Raw genomic sequence first — 20,220 nt, forward strand, 5'->3', positions numbered from 1 at the left:
CGCCTCCCAGGTTCAAGCAATTCTCCTGCCTCAGCCTTCCAAGTAGCTGCACCAACATGCCTGGCTAATTTTGTATTTTTTTTTTAATACAGATGGGGTTTTGCTATGTTGGCCAGGCTGGTCTCAAACTCCTGACCTCAAGTGATCCCCTGCATTTCGGTAGCAGAGTAGAGGGTTGCTGTTGGGAGGGTATTTCTAGTCAACCACCTGGAGCATTTTCTTTGTTATAAGTGAAAGTGACACTTTCTCATTCACTTCAATTTGTACTAAGTAGGATAAGTAGGAATCTTTCCGGGCAGGAATGCCTTAAGGAAAATCAAATCCATTTTGCATGGGGAGATTTCTTTTTTTTTTTTTTTGAGACGGAGTCTCACTCTGTCACTCAGGCTGGAGTGCAGTGGCGCAATCTCGGTTCACTGCAAGCTCTACCTCCCAGGTTCATGCTAGTCTCCTGCCTCAGCCTCTCCAGTAGCTGCGACTACAGGTGCCCATCACCACGCCCGGCTAATTTTTTGTATTTTTAGTAGAGACGGGGTTTCACCTAGATAGCCAGGATGGTCTCGATCTCCTGCCCTTGTCATCCGCCTGCCTCGGCCTCCCAAAGTGCTAGGATTACAGGCATGAGCCACCGCGCCTGGCCTCATGGGGAGATTTCTTTATGCTTTGGGAAGCTGGTAATGGTGTTCCTCTTGGCTTTAACTCCAGCATATCCTACACAGTTTTATTGTCAGTGTTTTGGTTTTTGGTTTGTTTTGAGATGGAGCCTCCCTCTGTTGCCCAAGCTGGAGTGCAATAGCGCGATCTTGGGTCACTGCAACCTCCACCTCCCAGGTTCAAGTGATTCTTGTGCCCCAACCTCCCCGGTACATGGGATTACAGGCACTCACCACCACACCAGGCTAATTTTTGTATTTTAAGTAGAGACGAGTTTTCGCCATGTTAGCCAGGCTGGTCTCGAACTCCTGGCCTCAAGTGATCTGCCCGCCTCAGCCTCCCAAAGTGCTGGGATTACAGGAGTGAGCCATGACGCCCAGGTCTTTCTCTTTTTTTTGAGGCAGTCACCAGCCTCACTCTGTCACCATGGCTGGAGTTCAGTGGTGTGATCACAGCTCACTGCAGCCTCCACCTCCCAGGCTCAAGTGAACCTCCAGCCTCAGCCTCTGGAGTAGCTAGGACCACAGGCACATACCACCACCCAGAGCTAACGTTTTTAAATTTTTCTGTAGAGATGGGAATCTCACTATGTTGCCCAGGCTGGTCTCAAACTCCTGGCCTCAAGCAATCCTCCTGCCTCAGCCTCCCAAAGTGCTGGGATTACAGGTGTGAGCCACCATACCCAGCCTAGGTCTTCATTCCTGAAACTCTGGTGTCATGTAAAACTTACATAAAATGAATTCATTATGCTTCTCTGTTGTTAATCTATCTTTTATTATAAGAGTCTCAGCCACGAACCTAGTGATGGGTGAGGAAAAGAAATCTTTTTCTCTGTCGTGGGAGCATGAGGGACTGCTTAATGGGTACAGGGTTTCCTTTTGGGGTGAAGAAACGTCTCGGAAGTGGATAGAGGTAATAGTTGTACAACACTGTGAATGTACTAAATGCCAGTACATTGCACAGTAGATTATACACTATAAAGTACTTAATGGTTTATTTTATTTTATCTATTTATTTATCTTTTTTTTTTTTTTTTTTTTAGACAGAGTGTCTCTCTCTCACCCAGGCTGGGGTGCAGTGGCACCATCTTGGCTCACTGCAGCCTCCACCTCCCAGGTTCAAGCAATTCTCCTGCCTCAGCCTCCTGAGTAGCTGGAATTACAGGTGCCCACCACCACGCCCAGCTAATTTTTTGTATTTTTAGTAGAGACAGGATTTTGCCATGTTGGTCAGGCTGGTCTCAAACTCCTGACCTCAGGTGATCCACTCGCCTTCGCCTCTCAAAGTGCTGGAATTGCAGGCGTGAGCCAACGTGCCCAGCCAAAGGTAAATTTTACATCATGTAAATTGTACCTCAATTAAAAAAAAAAATCTCTGCCGGGCGCGGTGGCTCACGCTTGTAATCCCAGCACTTTGGGAGGCCGAGGCGGGCGGATCACTAGGTCAGGAGATCGAGACCACGGTGAAACCCCGTCTCTATTAAAAATACAAAAAATTAGCCGGGCGTGGTGGCAGGCGCCTGTAGTCCCAGCTACTCAGAGAGGCTGAGGCAGGAGAATGGCGTGAACCCGGGAGGCGGAGCTTGCAGTGAGCCAAGATTGCGCCACTGCACTCCAGCCTGGGCGATAGAGCGAGACTCCGTCTCAAAAAAAAAAAAAAAAAAAAAAAAATCTCTCCCAGAAGAGACAACGTATAAAGCTTACCTACTCCCAGCTCTGGATAAGCATTTGAGAAATAACAGAGCCCTGTGTGAGACACAGCTGATCTCTAGGAAAATGGCCCTCTTGTCTCCTGGATGCCAGCCCAGCTTCCTGGGCCCCAGCTGAGCTGCTCTTCAGGATGTTGTTTGCACTGGTTTTAACCAGCAGGATGTGCTCCAGGGACGCCTTCGCTGTGTCTATTTAAACAGGATGAGGATGGATGAATCCTGCAGCAGCGGCTGTTAGGTCTCCAGCACTAAGACAGCACTTCAAACACGGAGTGGGTGATGTGGTCTTACCTTGATATGCTCAGTATTGGAAGAACCAAATGGAACCAAAATGCAAACTTTTGTTACTTGTCAAAATGACGGCCAATTTAAGAGCCAACTGCTGGCCAGGCACGGTGGCTCACACCTGTAATCCCAGCACTTTGGGAGGCCGAGGTGGGCAGATCACGAGGTCAGGAGTTCGAGACCAGCCTGGCCAACATGGTTAAACCCCGTCTCTACTAAAAATACAAAAAATTAGCTGGGCGTGGTGGCATGCACCTGTAATCCCAGCTACTTGGGAGGCTGAGGCAGGAGAATCACTCGAACCCGGGAGGCAAAGGTTGCAGTGAGCTGAGATTGCACCATTGCACTCCAGCCTGGGTGACAGAGCAAGACTCTATCTCAAGAAAAAAAAATAAAAAAAAAGAGCCAACTGCCAAATGCGTTTTACCTCTGGAGTACGGCCTGGACAAATCTTTAGTGTTCAGCTGTCTTAGTTCCCACTTGCACAAAAGAGGATCCTATAGGTTGAATGTTTACCTCTCCCCAAAATGTCTACATTGAAACCTTGGCCTGGCACGGTGGTTCACGCTTGTAATCTCAGCACTTTGAGAGGCGAAGGCGGGTTCATCACCTGAGGTCAGGAGTTCAAGACCAGCCTGGTCAACATGGTGAAACCCTATCTGCACTAAAAATACAAAAATTAGCTAGGCATAGTGGTACATGCCTGTGGTCCCAGCTACTTGGGAGGCTGAGGCATGAGAATCACTTGAACCTGGGAAGTGGAGGTTACAGTGAGCTTAGATCATGCCACTGCACTCCAGCCTGGGCAACAGAGTGAGAAAAAAAAGAGAAAAAGAAAAAAAAGAGAGAGAAAAAAAAGAATGGTGATCCTGTTACATACATTTTCCTGGATCTCATTTTTCTCCTTCAATGATATCTCTAAAACAACTATTATTGTTCTAATTTATTCTTCTTTAACAGCCGCATAGTATTTCACAGCAGATGAATGATAATTTATTCCACCATTCTTCTCCTGATAAGCCTCCACTTTGTGGCCAGTATTTTTGGACATAGGTGTTTTTATTTCCTTTGGATAGAATCCCAGGAGAGGGGCCGGGCACGGTGGCTCACGCCTGTAATCCCAGCACTTTCGGAGGCCAAGGCAGGTGGATCACGAGGTCAGGAGATCAAGACCATCCTGGCTAACATGGTGAAACCCGTCTCTACTAAAAATACAAAAAATTAGCCAGGTGTGGTGGTGGGTGCCTGTAGTCCCAGCTACTCGGGAGGCTGAGGCAGGAGAATGACGTGAACCTGGGAGGTGGAGGTTGCAGTGAGCCGAGATCGTGCCACTACACTCCAGCCTGGGCGACAGAGTGAGACTCCATCTCAAAAAAAAAACAAAAACAAAAAAAACAACAAAAAAACTAGCTAGCTGTGGTGGCGCATGCCTGTAATCCCAGCTACTCGGGAGGCTGAGGTGGGAGAATTTCTTGAACTCTGGAGGTTGCGGTGAGCTGAGATCGTGCCACTGCTCTCCAGCCTCGGCAACAGAGACTCCGTCTCAAAAAAAAAAAAAAAAAAAGAATTCCAGAAGTGGGATTGCTGGAGTCAAAACTTAAAAGCATTTTATATTGAATAGATATTATCTTACTGCTTTCCAAAAAGGCTGTAACACTGAACAGTGTCTCTTATGACCCTGTTTTCTGCATGAAATTAGAAAGTCTTTTAAGTGGACCAGTATATTTATAATGTTTTTTAATTTCAACTTTTGGCTAGGCACGGTGGCCAAGATTAAGTGCTTGTAAACCTAGCACTTTGGGAGGCTGAGGCAGGAGGATTGCTTGAGTGCAGGAGTTCAAAACCACCTTGGGCAACATAGGGAGACTTCTGTCCCTCTATATATATATTTTTAATTTTTTGGCTGGGTGCAGTGGTTCATGCCTGTAATCCCAGCACTTTGGGAGGCCGAGGTGGGTGGATCACCTGAGGTCAGGAGTTCAAGACCAGTCTGACCAATATGGTGAAAGCTCGTCTCTAGTAAAAATACAAAAATTAGCCGGGTGTGTTGGTGTGCACCTATAGTCCAAGCTACTCAGGAGGCTGAGGCAGGAGAATCACTTGAACCTGGGAGAGAGAGGTTGCAGTGAGCTGAGATCACACCACTGCACTCCAGCCTGGGTGACAGAGCAAGACTCCCTCTCTTAAAAAAAAAAAAAAAAATTAAAGAAAAAGAAAAAAATTCAACTTTTATTTTAGATTCAGGAGGTACATGTGCAGGTTTGTTACAAGGGTGTATTTCATGATGCTGAGATTTGGAGTCTGGGTGAAACCATCAGCCAGATAATGAGCAAAGTACCTAATTGGTAGTGTTTCAACCCTTCCCTCCCTCCCTCCTCCCTCTTGTAGTCCCCAGTGTCTGCTGTTCCCATCTTTATGTCCATCTGTACCCGATGTTTCGCTTCCACTTATAAGTGAGAACACGCATTAATTCACTTAGGATAATGGCCTCCAGCTGCATCCATGTTGCTGTAAAGACCATGATTTTACTTTTTTTGATGGCTGGTGGTATTCCATGGTGTATATGTACCACACTTTCTTTATCTAATCCACTGTTGATGGGCACCTAGGTTGATTCCATGTCTTTGCTATTGCGGGTAGTGCTAAACGGACCAGTCTATTTAATGGGGCCTTATCGTTTTTTTGTTTCTGTTGTTTCAGAAAGATGTGACTTACTCTGAAATGCTGCACCTCACCTACGCTGGCATCTAAGAATCAAAAAGTTAAGGTGTGTAAAGCACCTAGCCCAGGCTGTACCCATCGCAACACTGTCACTTGGTGCCAGTTCCCATTCATGGTACCTATTCCTGTTACTTTGATCTGATAATCTCACAACTTTCCCTCAAAGCAGAAGGCAAGGATGCTAATCTCACGGCAGCATCAGAAACAAATCTTTTTTTTTTTGAGACAGAATCTCGCTCTGTCATCCAGGCTTGAGTGCAGTGGTGCAATGTCAGCTCACTGCAACCTCTGCCTCCCAGGTTCAAGTGATTCTCTTACCTCAGCCTCCTGAGTAGCTGGAATTACAGGCTTGCACCACCATGTACAGCTAATTTTTATATTTTTGGTAGATGGGATTTCGCCACGTTGCCCAGGCTGGTCTTAAATCCCTGAGCTTAAGTGACCTGCCCGCGTGGGCCTCCCAAAGTGCTGTAATTACAGGCGTAAGCCACTGTGCCTGGATGCTGATATTTTTAAATGGTTAAGACCTAAGGCTAATGACAGGGTTTTTCCTTGCCTATCACATTGAGAGCACTCAGAAGACCTTCTTTCCTTCTGAGACATAATCAACTACTATGGGTTTCTCCCTTCAAGATTTCTGATCAGCCCCTTCTTTCAAACCCACTGCTCCTGTAGACTCCAGCCCTGCGATGGATATTTGGACATCCAGCCCTTATGATGGGGTAATTCCAAACCCTCCTAGCTGACCTTATCCCCAGGGCCCCTGACTTTGCATCCAGTTGGTCACCATTGCCAGACAAGCCTTCCTAAAATGCTACTTCCGGCCGGGCGCGGTGGCTCATGTCTGTAATCCCAGCATGTTGGGAGGCCAAGGCAGGCGGATCACCTGAGGTCAGGAGTTTGAGACCAGCCTGGCCAACAGGGTGAAACCCCATCTCTACTAAAAGTACAAAAATTAGCCGGGTGTGGTGGCGGGTACCTGTAATTCCAGCTACTGAGGAGGCTGAGGCAGGAGTATCGCTTGAACCCAGGAGGTGGAGGTTGAAGTGAGCTGCGATCGCACCATTGCACTCCAGCCTGGGCAACAACAGCAAGACTCTGTCTCAAAAATAAATAAATAAATGCTACTTCTTTCCCTCCATCCCTTGTCCTGCAATGGCCCCATATTGCCAGTACTTTTTTAATTCGCCAAAGTCTAGTGGTCCTGCTCAACCATCCTTTTTATCTCACAACTCCTCCAGTGCGGCGAAACTCATGCATGCCTCCAGAAATCTCCATGCTCATCGTCACCTCCATTCTTCCTGAGGTTCACCCACTTAAATTTAACTTCTCTCTTTTCCTTTTCTCCAACTATTCAGAAACTATCAGGTCAATTCCCACTTCACATCCTCTTCTATTAACATGATCGCCACCACTTACTGAGAGCACCAGACTCTGTGAAGGGCTTTCATATATTATTTCATTGCATCTTCTTAATTAGCCTTTGATACGGTTTGGCTGTGTCCCCACCCAAATCTCATCTTGAATTGTAATCTGAATTGTAATCCCCACGTGTGGAGGGAGGGACCTGGTGGGAGGTAATTGGATCATGGGGGCGGTTTCCCCCATCCTGTTCTCATGATACTGAGTTCTCACGAGATCTGGTTGTTTGATAAGTGTCTGGTGCTTCCCTCTGTCAGTCTCTCTTGCCACCTTGTGAAGAAGGTGCTTGCTTGTCCTTCACCTTCCGCCATGATTGTAAGTTTCCTGAGGACTCCCCAGCCAGGTCGAACTGTAAGTCAATCAAATCTCTTTTCTTTTCAAATTACCCAGTCTCAGCTAGTATCTTTATAGCAGTGTGAAAACGGACCAATACATCCTTTGAGGCAGATCCTGTTATTATCCCCATTTTACAGAAGAGAAAACTGAAATTCAGAGAGGTTAAGTAACCAGCCCAAGATCACACAACTATTATGAAGTGGTAAAGCCAGGATTCAAATGCAGGCAGAGCTCCTGCTGTCAAACGTTACAGTAGTATGCCCCTATATTGACCTAGAAATCCTTCTTGATCATTCAAAGAAAGCCTTTCTCTGTGAAGCTACAGGTTTTCAAAACAGAAAGGCTTTTCCTCCTCCATTTTTGTGAATGTCTTCAACTTCCACTCCAGTTGACCCTGAAGGCACTTTGAAGTGGTGAGATGTAGTCCTCAAGCTTACAAGAGGCATGTTTGTAATGGAAAAGGAAATTAATGAGCCAGAGAACAGAATCAGTTCTAAGAAAACACAGAGATGTGTCTAGTTGACATTAAGCATCTATATCAATTACAGCTTCAACTAATCCTAGGAAATTAGGAAGGCAGCCAAATTAAGTCAACCTGTGTTGGGTTCAAATCTCAACCCTACCACTTATCAGTGGAGTGACATTGGGCTAATTGTTTAACCTCTGTAAGCCTCAGTTTGCTCCTCTGTAAATAGAACAATAAATGCAATAGATGGCTGTATTGTGTCTCATCTCATAGAATGTTTTGTAAGGAACGGAGGATGCATGTAAAACATGCACAGAGTGGCTCATGGGAAGAACTTCATGCATGTTATTTCTTATAATCATTTTATTTTTATTTTTTTAGAGACAGGGACTCACTTTGTTGCCCATGCTGGAGTGCAGTGGTGCAGTCATAGGTCACTGCAGCCTCAAACTCCTGGGCTCAAGAGATTCTCCCACCTCAGCCCCCCCCCCCCCCCGCCCGGGTAGCTAGGACTACAGGTGCACATCATCACACTCAGCCAGTTTTTTAAATTTTTTTGTAAAGATGAGGTCTTGCTATGTTGCCCAGGCTGGTCTTGAACTCCTGGGCTCAAGCCTTTCTTCTCCCTCAGCCTCCCAAGTAGCTGGGATCACAAGCGTGGGCCACTATGCCCAGCTAACTTTTTTATTTTTATTTTTGTAGAGTTAGGATCTCACTTTCTGTCTGTATACAATAGTTTGCATTTTTAAAATAATTTCATGTCAGTGGACTCATACGGTATGTACTCTTTTCTTTCTTTCTCACTACTTTCACTCAGCATGATGATTTTGTGATCCATTTACATAGTGTGTCTTTAGTCCATTCCTTTTTACTGTTGAAAAGCATTCTGTTGTATGGTTATACCACATTTGGGTTGTTTCCAGTTTGGGGCTATTCCTAAAAAAGCTGCTATGAACATTTGTGTACAAATATTTGTAGAGACACTTACTCTCATTTCTGTTGGGTAAATACCCAGAAGTGCATCGTCTGGGTCCTATGATTGGTGTATGTTTAAATTTTTAAGAAATGACCAAGCCATTTCCCCCCATGTGACATTCCCACCAGCAAGGCATGAGGGTGCCAGTTGCTCTACATCCTCTCCAGCACTTAGTATGATCAGTCCTTTTAATTTTAGCCTTTCCAGTGGCTGCATAGTGATATCTCAGTGAGGTTCCAATTTGGTTTTTCCTAACAATGAATGGTGAATCCACGTATGTATTTCCTTCTACTCTTTCTTATTAAGGCTCAGCTCTTCCGGAAAGTTTTCAGAAGCCCGAGGGTTGGCTAAGCCCCTCCTCTTTGCTCCATTGGCTGCCCTGCTCCCAACCCCCTACTTACTCACACACCCTTATTAAATCAAGGTTACCTTTGTATGTGCCTGTTGCCATAGCTGTAAAGCCAATAATATAATAATTAACATTTACTAAACATGTATCTTGTACTGGCCTCTGTATTGAATGATTTCCAATCTGTCAAGGAATTCTCAGCTATCCAAAGTAGATACTATTACTGTCACTGTTGTACAGTCGCAGAAACCAAAGCTTAAGAGGCGAAATAACCAGGCGTGGTGGCTGATACCTATAATCTCAGCACTTTGGGAGGCCAAGACAGGAGGATTGCTTGAGGCCAGGAGTTCAAGACCAGCCTGGGCAACATACCAAGACCCCATTTCTATAAATAAAATTTTAAAAATTAGCCAGGCATGGTAGTGTGCACCTGTAGTTCCAGCTACTTGGGAGGCCGAGGCGGGAGGCTTACTTGGTCCCAGGAAGTCGAGGCTTGCAAGAGCTGTGATTGTGTCACGGCACTCGAGTATGGGCAATGGAGCAAGACCCTGTCTCCAAAACTGACTTTGAGAAACTTCTTCAGATCTATATAATTCCTCATGGTTATCACTGAGAACAGATACAGATAGCAAAAGATTGAGGTGGGGGAAAAAAAGGTGAAATAACTCATTCGAAGTCCAGAGCCAGGACGTGGCAGAGCCAGGCCTCAAAATAAAAGCTCTCTCAAAAGCCCACACTTATAACCAACAAACTAGAAACCATCTGCTCTTCCATGGCAGGACCACCATGTACTCATACTATGAGGCTAGCGCCTCCCACCCAGCCTGGCAGGCATTTCTCAATAAATATCGTCTGCAAAACAGAGCTGAGCCTTCACACTGCTACCATCAATAACATTTAGTGACATGTATTCATCACTATGCTTTCCTAGCATTATTCTGTTTAATTCTCAGGGGTTAAAGAAATCAGTATACCCATTTTACAGATGAGGAAACTGAGGCGTAGGGAAGTTAGGCCAATTGTTCAAGATCACAGTGCTAGGAAGCAGCAGAGGAAGAAATGGACCACAGTAGGATGGAATTCTTAAGGGTGGGATCAGGAGCCCTCTGGCTCTGTTCCTCTAAAACGAGTGCACAGGAGACGCTCACAAGTGAATAGTGAAGAAATGAATTGATTCTATGGTAAGCATCTTTTGGGGAACTTGTGAGTGAAGTACTAAAAGAGGGCCTTTACCTGTGCTGGCTTCCAACCAACCCCCAAGCCCATTCATATAAGCGAACCAGGCAGTCCCAGGATCCATTAAGCCAAGGGGAAAGAAACAGGAAAAAAAAAAAAAAAAAACAAAGCTGGTGTCTGGACCTGGCCTTCGGAATCTCCACCTCTGTGCCTGGGGCAGACAGCTCACCTGAAATCCCCTTCTCTACTCTCTTCCCCTTTCGAAACCCTGTTTAGCCTTCAGGCCCAATGCAAACACCCCTCTTTGCTGTTGGCCTGCAGCTCCCCAGTCAGAGCCAATTTCTTCCCTAACTTCACACTTTTTTTTTTTTTTTTTTTTTGGAGACAGAGTCTCGCTCTGTTGTCCTGGCTAGAGTGCAGTGGTGCAATCTCTGCAACCTCTACCTCCAGGGTGCAAGCGATTCTCGTGTCTCAGCCTCCCGAGTAGCTGGAATTACAGGCGTGCACCACCACATCTGGCTAACTTTTTGTATTTTTAGTAAAGACGGTTTCACCATGTTGGCCAGGCTGGTCTCGAACTCCTGACCTCAGGCGATCCTCCCACCTCGGCCTCCCAAAGTGCTGGGATTACAGGCTCGAGCCACCACGCCTGGCCCACACTTGTACTTTTCATTTAGCCTGTGTTTCATTATACTGCTCTATAAGTTACGGTGGATTTTTTGTTTTTGTTTTTGTTTGTTTGTTTTTTGAGATAGGGCCTCACTGTCACCGAGGCTGGGGTACAATGGTGCCATCTTGGCTCACCACAGCTTCCGGGCCCCCCATGCTCAAGCGATTCTCTCACCTCAGCCTCCCAAGTAGCTAGAACCACAGGCGCACCACCACATCCGGCTAATTTTTTGTATTTTTGGTAGAGACAGGGTTTCACCACATTGTCCAGGCTGGTCTCAAACTCTGGGACTCAAGTAATCCTCCCCACCGAGGCCTACCAAAGTGCTGGGATTACACGTGAGAGCCACTGCGCCCGGCCTGTGGTGTTTTTTTTTGAGACAGGGTCTCAGGTCTTGCTCTGTCGCTCAGGCTGGAGTCCAGTGGTGCAATCTCAGCTCACTGTAACCTCTGCCTCCCCGGTTCAGGTGATCCTCCTGCCTCAGCCTCCAGAGTAGCTGGGATTACAGATGCATGCCACTATGCCTGGCTAATTTTTGTATTTTTGGTAGAGATGAGGTTTCGCCATGTTGCTCAGGCTGGTCTTGAACTCCTGACTTTAAGTGATCCACCAGCCTCGGCCTCCCAAAGTGCTGGGATTACAAGTGTGAGCGACCATGCCCAGCCCTGTGGTGTTCTTAGTAGCTGTGTCTCTCACTCTCCAGATCTGTAAACCTTTTAAGAGTGAAGGCTGGGATTCTGTCTTATTCCATCTCTAATCTCTACAGCAGCCAGCACTGAACCAAGAATAACAGACAGTGGATAGGGACATCCAGAGGCAGAGAGGGCTTAGAATCAGGCTCCAGCCCTACCACCTTCTAGCTTTATGCCTTTCAGCAAGTTTCTTAACCCCCTGAAACTTCGGTTTCCCCATGTTTAAAATGGGAATAATAATTCTCCTTATGTCATAGGGCTGTTATGAGAATTTAATAAGCTCAAGTTCATAGCTAAAACTCATTGAATGGATATTATTATTAATATGTGTTTAATAACTAATCAGTCCAAGAATAGGCATGATTAATTTTTTCTTCAGTTAACACATGAGGAAACTCTCGCAAAAATAAAACATAACATTATGAACAAAGTTACGAGCAGACATTACCCAATTGTGTAAATAATTGCACTTGTTCAAAGTACATTCTAGATACTATCATATTTGTAATATTTATATCACTGCTATAATAGTTTTGCAATAATTTACATAGTTGCCTGTCGAGAGACAGTGCAGAATCTATCCCTTTCCTAATTCTTTTTTTTGTTCGTTTGTTTGTTTTTTTTCTTGAGATAATTTCTCACTCTGTCACCCAGGCTGGAGTGCAATGGCGTGACCTCAGCTCACTGCAACCTCTACCCCCTGGTTCAAGCGATTCTCCTGCCTCAGCCTCCCGAGTAGCTGGGATTACAGGCATGTGCCACCATGCCCAGCTAATTTTTGTATTTTTGGTAGATGTGGGGTTTCACCATGTTGCCCAGGCTGGTCTTGAACTCTTCACCTCAGGTGATCCACCCGCCTTGGCCTCCCAAAGTGCTGGGATTACAGGCTTGAGCCACTGCGCCCCGCCTCCCTCTCCTAAGTCTTAACCCGGTGCTTGATCTTCCCGAGGACAACCCATGGGGCCCTTGTCACACCTTTCACACTCAAGGAAATTGCCACCACTTCTGCAAAATAAAATTGATTAGGAACGAATCATGGACTGTATCAAATGCTGCTTGCATTGATCATCAGTTGCCCCGCTATGGACTTAATTCCCCATCTAGTACCCAACATGACCTTTTAAAAACAAAAACCAGGCTCCAGCCCTACCACCTTCTTTAGTAAAGACAGGGTTTCACCAGGCACAGTGGTTCTTGCCTGTAGTCCCAGCACTTTGGGAGGCTGAGACAGGCAGATTGCTTTTGAGCCCAGCAGTTCAAGACCAGCCTGGAAACACAGCAAAACCCCATCTCTACAAAAAATTCAAAAATTAGCAGGGCTGCTGGGCATCATGGCTCACGGCTGTAATCCCAGTATTTTGAGAGACTGAGGCAGGTGGATCACTTGAGGTCAAGAGTTCGAGACCAGCCTGGCCAACATGGGAAAACCCCATCTCTACTAAAAATACAAAAATTAACCAGGAATGGTGGTAGGCACCTGTAATCCCAGCTACTCTGGAGGCAGAAGAATCGCTTGGACCCAGGAGGCAGAGGTTGCAGGAAGCCGAGATCACACCACTGTACTCCAGCCTGGGCAACAGAACGAGACTCCGTCTTAATTTTTTTTTTTTTTTTTAATGGGCTCTAGAGGCACGCACACTTGTAGTTCCAGCTACCCAGGAGGCTGAGGCGGGAGAATCCCTTGAGCCCAGGAGGTCGAAGCTGCAGTGAGCTGAGATCTCACCACAGCACTCTATCCTGGGTGACAAGCGAGACCCTGTCTCAAAAACAAAAAACCTCAAAAAACATAACAGTTCATGTTAGTCACTTGGTTAAAATTTTTCAGCTGTTTCTCCTGCAATGAGAATAAATTTCAGACTTTTTGTTTGTTTGTTTTAATCACGACCTAAAAGGCGCTAACTAGTCTGGCTTCCCTCTGATTCATCTGCCCTTCACCCTGACTCACTGGGTTCCAGCCACCCTGGCCTTCTGTCTCTTCCTCTAGCACAAGGCCTTTATGTTTACTGCCTGGATTCCTGCTATTTATACAGCAAAATGTCACCTCCTTAGAGAAGCACTTCCTGAACACCAAATGAAAAGTACTCCTTCCCTATTAATTCCCATGTAACACTTACTATGACTTAAACCATCTTACTTGTTTGCTTATGTAATATTTGACTCCTTCACTCTCAACCCAGGTCTTAACTTCCCCTAAATAGAAGCTTTACATGGGCAGGGACTTTGTTGAGAAATGTCAACACTGTCCCTGCAGCCGCTAGAACACTGCCTGGCACTTGTAAGGCACTCAGTACCTATTTATGGAATGAATAAATGGGATTTGGGGAGCAAATGATGGCCGTTTTTTACTTTTTATTTTCATATTTCAGATGAATTCAAATTTTTTATAAACTGCATGTATTACTTCTACAATCAGAAAAAAAGAAATAACGCAAAACCAAAATGAAATAATAAAATGAGCATATGTAACCAAACAGAAGAAGACAGTTCAAACCCTTCCCCAAGAATCTATTATATAGATTGCCAGCAATTTGCGTTATTTCAGTCTCCACACTGTTTATGAAACCTGAAACGCTGGCCAGTTTAACGATCTGCTTGTTAGTCAGTACACAACTTTGAACTTTTAAATAATAGTCATCTCCCCTGGGCTTATGGAAAGATTGCAGTTTGAGCTTTCTACTTCATTCCAATCTCCTACTCACCGAGCATTTATTTCCACCACTATACCTTTGTTGATTTTTTTTTTTTTTTTTTTTTTTTTTTTTTTTTGAGATGAAGTCTTGCTCTGTCACCCAGGCTGGAATGCAGCAGTGCAATCTCGGCTTACTGCAACCTCTGCCTCCTGAATACAAGCAATTCTCTCACCTCAGCCTCCCTAGTAGCTGGGATTATAGGCGCCCATCACCACGCCTGGCTAGTTTTTGTATTTTTAGTACAGACAGGGTTTCACCATGTTGGGCAGGCTGGCCTCGAACTGCTGACCTCAAGCGATCCGCCCACCCAAAGTGCTGAGATTACAGGCATGAGCCACCACACCCAGAGAGTTAATGCTATTACCTCTCCTGGCATTCCCCTCTCCCACCCCCAACTCCTCCACTTCCCCTGTCCAAAATCTTGATCATCCTTTAAGACACATTCAAATCTATCAAGAAATGGCCACAACAGCAGACAACTGTGTTTCTGAAAAGCTCTGCGCTTTTTCAAAAGGCACCTTGTCTGCATGTCTCCCTCAATTAATTACGCTTGGTTGAAAGCAGTATTTTTATATATCTAACCACACTGAAATGTCACTATACATTTTCCACCTGAGCGGGGAAAAAACCTCCCTGCTAGTGGAAAAACGTGGTTGAAGGTGGCTGGGAGCAATTACTTTGAACCTTTCTCAAAGGAGAAAATACTAGATGGTTTGTAAGGGTGCGGAAGCCTTTCTCCACATGTTCCCATGAGGAAGGCAATATGTACAGAATCATTAACCAGAATTTACTAAGAAATGGAAGCAATGAAAAGCTGTAACTGGTGAGCTTGGGATAACCTCTGCAAATATTGCTGGGGCCGTCCCCTTCTGTCCTCCTATGACAACCATTCAGCCTTGACTGAGCGCTTTCAGCATGAGGCCCTGTGCTAAATGCATTATATACATATCTCATCTAATCTTCCAAGAGTCCGAAGTGCGAATTACTACAATTAACCCCACTTCACAGATGAGGCAACTGACACACAGAGACCTTGAGCAATTTTCCCAGGGTCACAAATCTACCAAGTGACAACTGAATGAGGCTGGTTTGAACTCATTCAGCCTAACTTCAAAACGTTCCTTCTTTGCTACTCTGCTGTAGCACATTACATATCTTTTATCTAAAAACTATAGTTGAAATTTAAAATAGCAGTCAACACAAGCTTAACTAAAAAAGACCAGTTCTGCAGTCTCCCTCCCCTCTTCAATTCTGTTTAATTTACACCTACTCAGTGTTTAACATAAAATATTTAAAAATGTGTGGAAGTTAAACAGAGCATGGCTTCTTTTTAAGGGGCCTCTTCTTTTCTCCAGCATTTCATGTGTTACAACATTGGCTTGGCAATTGTCATGCCATAGAAACAAAAGTACTAATTTTCACACTTCATTAATAAATAAATGGAGGGCCCAGGCTTTATGGAATGGATCCATAGATACCCTGAGAGTTGAAAGAGTGTTCCAAAAAAGGTTTAATCAAACACCCCCTCAGTGCAAACAAGAGTCTAGAAAACAGGCCAGGCATGGTAGCTCACACCTGTAATCATGGCACTTTGGGAGGCCAAGGAGGGCAGATCACTTGAGGCCAGGAGTTCGAGACCAGCCTGGCCAACATGGTGAAACCCCATCTCTACTAAAAATACAAAAATTAGCTGGATGTGGTGGTGCATGCCTGTAATCCCAGCTACTCGGGAGGCTGAGGCGGGAGAATTGCTTGAACCTGGGAGGCGGATGTTGCAGTGAGCTGAGATTGTGCCACTGCACTCCAGCCTGGGCGACAGAGCAAGACCCTGTCTCAAAAAAAAAAAAAAAAGTCTAGAAAATAAAATTTGCCAGATTCAAGTTTCAGAAGTTAGACTCTGGATCCACGTTTTAAGAATTTCAGGTTTTGCCAGGCACGGTGGCTTATGCCTGTAATCCCAGCACTTTGGAAGTCTGAGGTGGGCGGATCACCTAAGGTCAGGAGTTCAAGACCAGCCTGGCCAACATAGTGAAAACCCCTCTCTCCTAAAACTACAAAAATTAGCTGAGCATGGTGGCAGACACCTGTAGTCCCAGCTACTTGGGAGGCTGAGGCAGGAGAATGGCTTGAACCTGGGAGGCGGAGGTTGCAGTGAGCTGAGATTGTGCCACTGCACTCCAGCCTGGGGGACAGAGTGAGACTCTGTCTCAAAAAAGAAAAGAAAAACCAGATTTGAGGATCCACGCAAGTACAGATCAGGAGCTGTTCCTCTTGCCTTTGACTAGGAAGCAGGACTCAGCCTTTGATGGTTTGAAACAGAGGGTAAGAAGGACTTTATACCAGACTTTTTTTTTGGGAGGGAGTCTCACTCTGTCACCCAGGCTGGAGTGCAGTGGCGCAATCTCGGCTCACTGCAAGCTCCACCTCCTGGGTTCACGCCATTCTCCTGTGTTAGCCTCCCCGGCAGCTGGGACTACAGGCGGCCACCGCCACACCAAGCTAATTTTTTGTATTTTTAGTAGAGATGGGGTTCACCATGTTAGCCAGGATGGTCTTGATCTCCTGACCTTGTGATCTGCCCACCTTGGCCTCCCAAAGTGCTGGGATTACAGGCGTGAGCCACTGCGCCTGGCCTTATACCAGACTTTTAACAGTGTGCAGCATAGGACTCAGAAATACAAAAATTTCAGGATTGAAACTGCTGTAAATTGGGTGCTTGTTGCAGTTCTCCAGCAGGTTTCAAATTTTTTCTCATCAAATGGTAAGATATAAAAAGCTATAAGGGCATTATTGGAGAACTGACCAATATTTACGTAATACCTTGCAAAGAGTAAAAGCAGGTTCTGTCTATAAATGTTGTGCAGTAACAGAATGGAAGTGAACCATGTGTATTGAGCACTTAACCTTGAGTTCTATATGTATCATCTTATTTAGTATACACAATAAAGCCATAAGGTAGGCACTACTATCATCTCTATTTTCAGAAAATGAAGGCAGAGTGAGGCTTAGCAATACTCCTAAAGTCACATAGCCAGCAAGGCACAGAGTGGGGATTCAAAGCAGCACTCGTGTGAACAGCTTCTATTCTGCATGGACCCAGCATTTTTTCAAGGCTTCTGTGAGCTTCAGAGAGCAAGAGGGCTGCCACATATTTATAAAATCACTGAGCATGTTCTGTGACTATCTCAACAAACTTAGGAAGTTTTCTGGAACCATGAAAGCAATAAACCTTCATGTTAAAAGCAGGCTCTGGGGTCCAAGAGACCCAGGTTCAAATCCTGGTTTTGCCACTTAACTGTCAGATCACCTAACAAGTCCCAGTTTTGTTTCATTTTTTAAAATCTATGCAAGGGGAGTCTTAGTACTGCAGGAGGTTGTTATGGGGACTAAATGAAATGATGCACTTAAAGTTCTCAGTACATGGTCATCTAGCAACAAAAGGCAACCATTGTTGAGAATATTTTGAGCTTGTAAGAAACAGAGACCCTCATGGAGATACAGAGTAGAATGATGGTTACCAGAGGCTGGGGAGGGTATTGGGAGGTGGGGACATAGAGATGGTTAATGGGTACAAAAACATAGGTAGATAGAATGAATAAGATCTAGTATCTGATAGCACAACACGATGACTACAGTCAACAATTTATTGTACGTTTAAAAATAACTAAAAGAGGGTGGGTGCGGTGGCTCATGCCTGTAATCCCAGCACTTTGGGAGGCCAAGGCAAGCAGATCACCTGAGGTCAGCAGTTCGGGACCAGCCTGGCCAACATGATGAAACCCCATCTCTACTAAAAATACAAAATTTAGCTGGGCATGGTGGCAGTCACCTGTAATCTCAGCTACTCTGGAGGCTGAGGCAGGACAATCGCTTGAACCCAGGAAGCAGAGGTCGCAGTGAGCCGAGATTGTGTCATTGCGCTCCAGTCTGGGTGACAAGAGCGAAACTCCATCTCAAAAAAAAAAAAAACTAAACTAAGAGTATAATTAGTCACACAGCTGGGCTTTTTTAAAAAAGGAGTGTAATTGGATTGTTTGTAACACAAAAAAAGGATAAATGCTTGAGGTGATGGATACCCCATTTACCCTGATGTGATTATTACACATTGTATGCCTGTATCAAAATATCTCATGTATCCCATAAATATGGACACCCACTATGTGCACTTAAACATTAAAAAAAGAAAGAAACAGAGACCCTCAGCCCTGATGCCCTGATGTTATGCCAAAGCACCAAGTCATTGGGTCTTGAAAGGATGAACTAGAAAGAAGGATCAAGGTTAAAAAGGGAGAAAAAAAAGAAAAGGAAAGAGGTTGGCAGCGCTGTGACATCCATCCTAGCAGATGAACCACTAAGACATTAGATTGTGATTTCAACTTCAACCCGTCAGAATCAGAACACAGTTGAGTCCTTCTAGGAAGATTTTCTATATCCATAATTACAGGTATAGAGAAAGAGAGCGCGCACACACAATTTTCCACCAGGTGAGGACAGAATAAGATCACATTCACAATACTTTAGCCCTACATCGCTCAGAGATCCATGCTGGGGCAGAGCACGGAGCAGTGACCCAGAGCGAGGCAGGAAGCTGCAGGGTCCCTGAGAAGGACCTCTCCTTCCCAGCCTGGTAGGCAAGCCATGTGAGAGCAGCGGCTTTGGGAAGCCCCTGGGTTTGCAGGGACCTCCAGTGACCCTGGAGCCCCTGAAGCTGCCTCTACACTTTGAGGGCAGGAGTTTCAACTATTGTATTCTATTAATGAAAAACAAAAATCCTTCGTTTGCTTAGAAATGTCGACATCCAAACACCGCAGAGAGAACCAGTAAATAAATACGGCAGGTCTATTTCGAAACTGCCTTCTAGGGTTGTACCCAAGCAGACTTTAACTGAGTCAAGAGAGAAAGGAGAACGGTGTGTGCATGGTTCATCTTTTGACCCTCTCGCCGCCCCAAGCCTCCCACCGCGACCCAAGGAAGGCGGGGGAGGAAAAGCTGGGAATTTCAGGTGCACTCCGAAACCTCACGCAGGGGGTAGGAAAGCAAGCGGAAACGCAGCAGACACTCCCCCCTCTCCAGGGACGTGGGCGCTTTCCAGGACGGTCCTGCGTCTCCAGCACCCTGGCGCATCCCAGGCGGAGAGAGAATCCTCCTCCCTGAGCTGTGGGAGAGACCCGATTTCACAGGACCAGCTGCGAGCTGACAGATCCGGGACTTCTAAGTCGAGCCCAGGCTCCTGCCTTAGCTGCCTGGCCATCTCCCAACCCTCCCAGTGAGGCTCAGCTTGGAGGGTCCCCCCTTTTGTTCGCGGGGAGAGCGCGTCCCTGCGCAGAGCTGCGTATACCCCTGCGCTGCCAGCCCCACTGCGGGGGCGCTTTCCTGGGTCCACTGCTGGCGTTCCTCGCGCTCCCACGACCACCCGCTCAGGCACACGGATCCCCAGCTGTCCCCGGCCTCCCACCCCAGTACTCACTTCTCCCCAGTCCCTCCGTTTTCCAAGCCGTCTCCTCCACCGCCCCATAGCGCCTCAGAGGCTTCTCGGCTTCCAGATGGGTGGACAAAGATTGCTTTAACTCCATCGCTGATCCCCGTGGCCAGGTCGATGGGTCTCCCTTTACTCCATCCCCGCAGCGGGCTGCAGGGAGGGAGGTGGCTGCAGCCAGCAGCGTTTTAAGGGGCCGGGCGCCCGTGACGCGGCTCCATCTCTTCCGCCGCCAGCGCCCGGGAGCGCCTCCTGGTACCCAGGAGGGGGAGGGATGCACGGCACATGCGCAGTGGGGAGGCTTGGGGGCTGGGTAGGGAGACAGAGGGGCAGGAGATAACTCTCAGAACAACAACAAACAAAACAACTAAAATAAAACAAACGCAAAGGAAGTGAGAACAAGGCCCCTGCCTATTCCAGAGCCCCTAGTGATGCTTGGCATGGGGCTGGCACTGTGGGCGGCTTGCGAGCTGTAAGCGGGCTGCGGGTTTTGAGTGGGATTGGTGAGCCCGTCTCTATCTGCGGGCGATGCATCCATCTTTCTGGGGAGTATGCAGAGGCGTGAGTGTGGACCTAGATCTATGGGTTCTGGGCTTGGC

General features: G+C 46.2%; 1 protein-coding gene across 1 annotated transcript in view; it reads right to left on the minus strand.

Annotated features, from left to right (window-relative positions):
* The window catches only part of BMERB1 (bMERB domain containing 1), a 151,550-nt gene extending 131,674 nt beyond the window's left edge, over positions 1-19,876 (minus strand). Inside the window, exon 1 of the mRNA XM_032145235.2 lies at positions 19,613-19,876. Within this exon, the coding sequence (XP_032001126.1) occupies positions 19,613-19,718 (106 nt within the window). The 5' untranslated portion in view covers positions 19,719-19,876. The remainder of the gene's footprint in view (positions 1-19,612) is intronic.
* Between the last annotated feature and the right edge of the window lie 344 nt (positions 19,877-20,220).

The sequence above is a fragment of the Hylobates moloch genome, unplaced genomic scaffold (genome assembly GCF_009828535.3).
Source record: "Hylobates moloch isolate HMO894 unplaced genomic scaffold, HMol_V3 SCAFFOLD_23, whole genome shotgun sequence".
Taxonomy (NCBI): Eukaryota; Metazoa; Chordata; class Mammalia; order Primates; family Hylobatidae; genus Hylobates; species Hylobates moloch.